The sequence below is a fragment of the Haliaeetus leucocephalus genome, unplaced genomic scaffold, assembly GCF_000737465.1.
Source record: "Haliaeetus leucocephalus isolate CR32 unplaced genomic scaffold, Haliaeetus_leucocephalus-4.0 Scaffold186, whole genome shotgun sequence".
Taxonomy (NCBI): Eukaryota; Metazoa; Chordata; class Aves; order Accipitriformes; family Accipitridae; genus Haliaeetus; species Haliaeetus leucocephalus.
The window spans coordinates 812822-813241 of NW_010972622.1; the positions used below are offsets into that span (position 1 = coordinate 812822).

At 73.1% G+C, this 420-nt stretch overlaps 1 protein-coding gene across 1 annotated transcript in view; it reads left to right on the forward strand.

Moving 5' to 3' along the window:
• ESYT1 (extended synaptotagmin-like protein 1) overlaps positions 1-420 on the forward strand; it is a 7508-nt gene that overhangs the window by 5857 nt on the left and 1231 nt on the right. Inside the window, exons 20-21 of the mRNA XM_010565177.1 lie at positions 60-146; positions 251-397. Coding sequence (XP_010563479.1) covers positions 60-146; positions 251-397 — 234 coding nt within the window. The remainder of the gene's footprint in view (positions 1-59; positions 147-250; positions 398-420) is intronic.

Consider the following 420-nt stretch of genomic DNA (forward strand, 5'->3'; position numbering starts at 1 on the left):
GGGAGGGGGTAAGGGGGTACGAGGCTGGGGGGGTGTCTCACCCGCTCTCGTACCCCCAGACCTGCACCCCGTCGGCCGAGCCCGTGTGGGATGAAGGCTTCTCCTTCCTCATCAAGCGGCCCCACGTGGAGTCACTGGAGCTGCAGGTCTCTGCCCCATCCCCGCAGCGGGGGTCCCGTCCCCACGGTGGGGGTCCCGTCCCTGCGGCAGGGGTCCCATCCCGGGGTGCTGAGCCCCCTGTGCCCCGCAGGTGAAGGAGGAGGGGGGGCAGCCCCTGGGTGCCCTCAGCCTGCCCCTGCCCCAGCTCCTGGCCTCCGAGGGGCTGGCACTGGACGGCTGGTTCCCGCTGGCTGGAGGGGGTCCCGGCAGCCAGATCCTGCTGCGGGCGCAGCTGGGGGTGAGTGCTGGGATTGGGGGGGG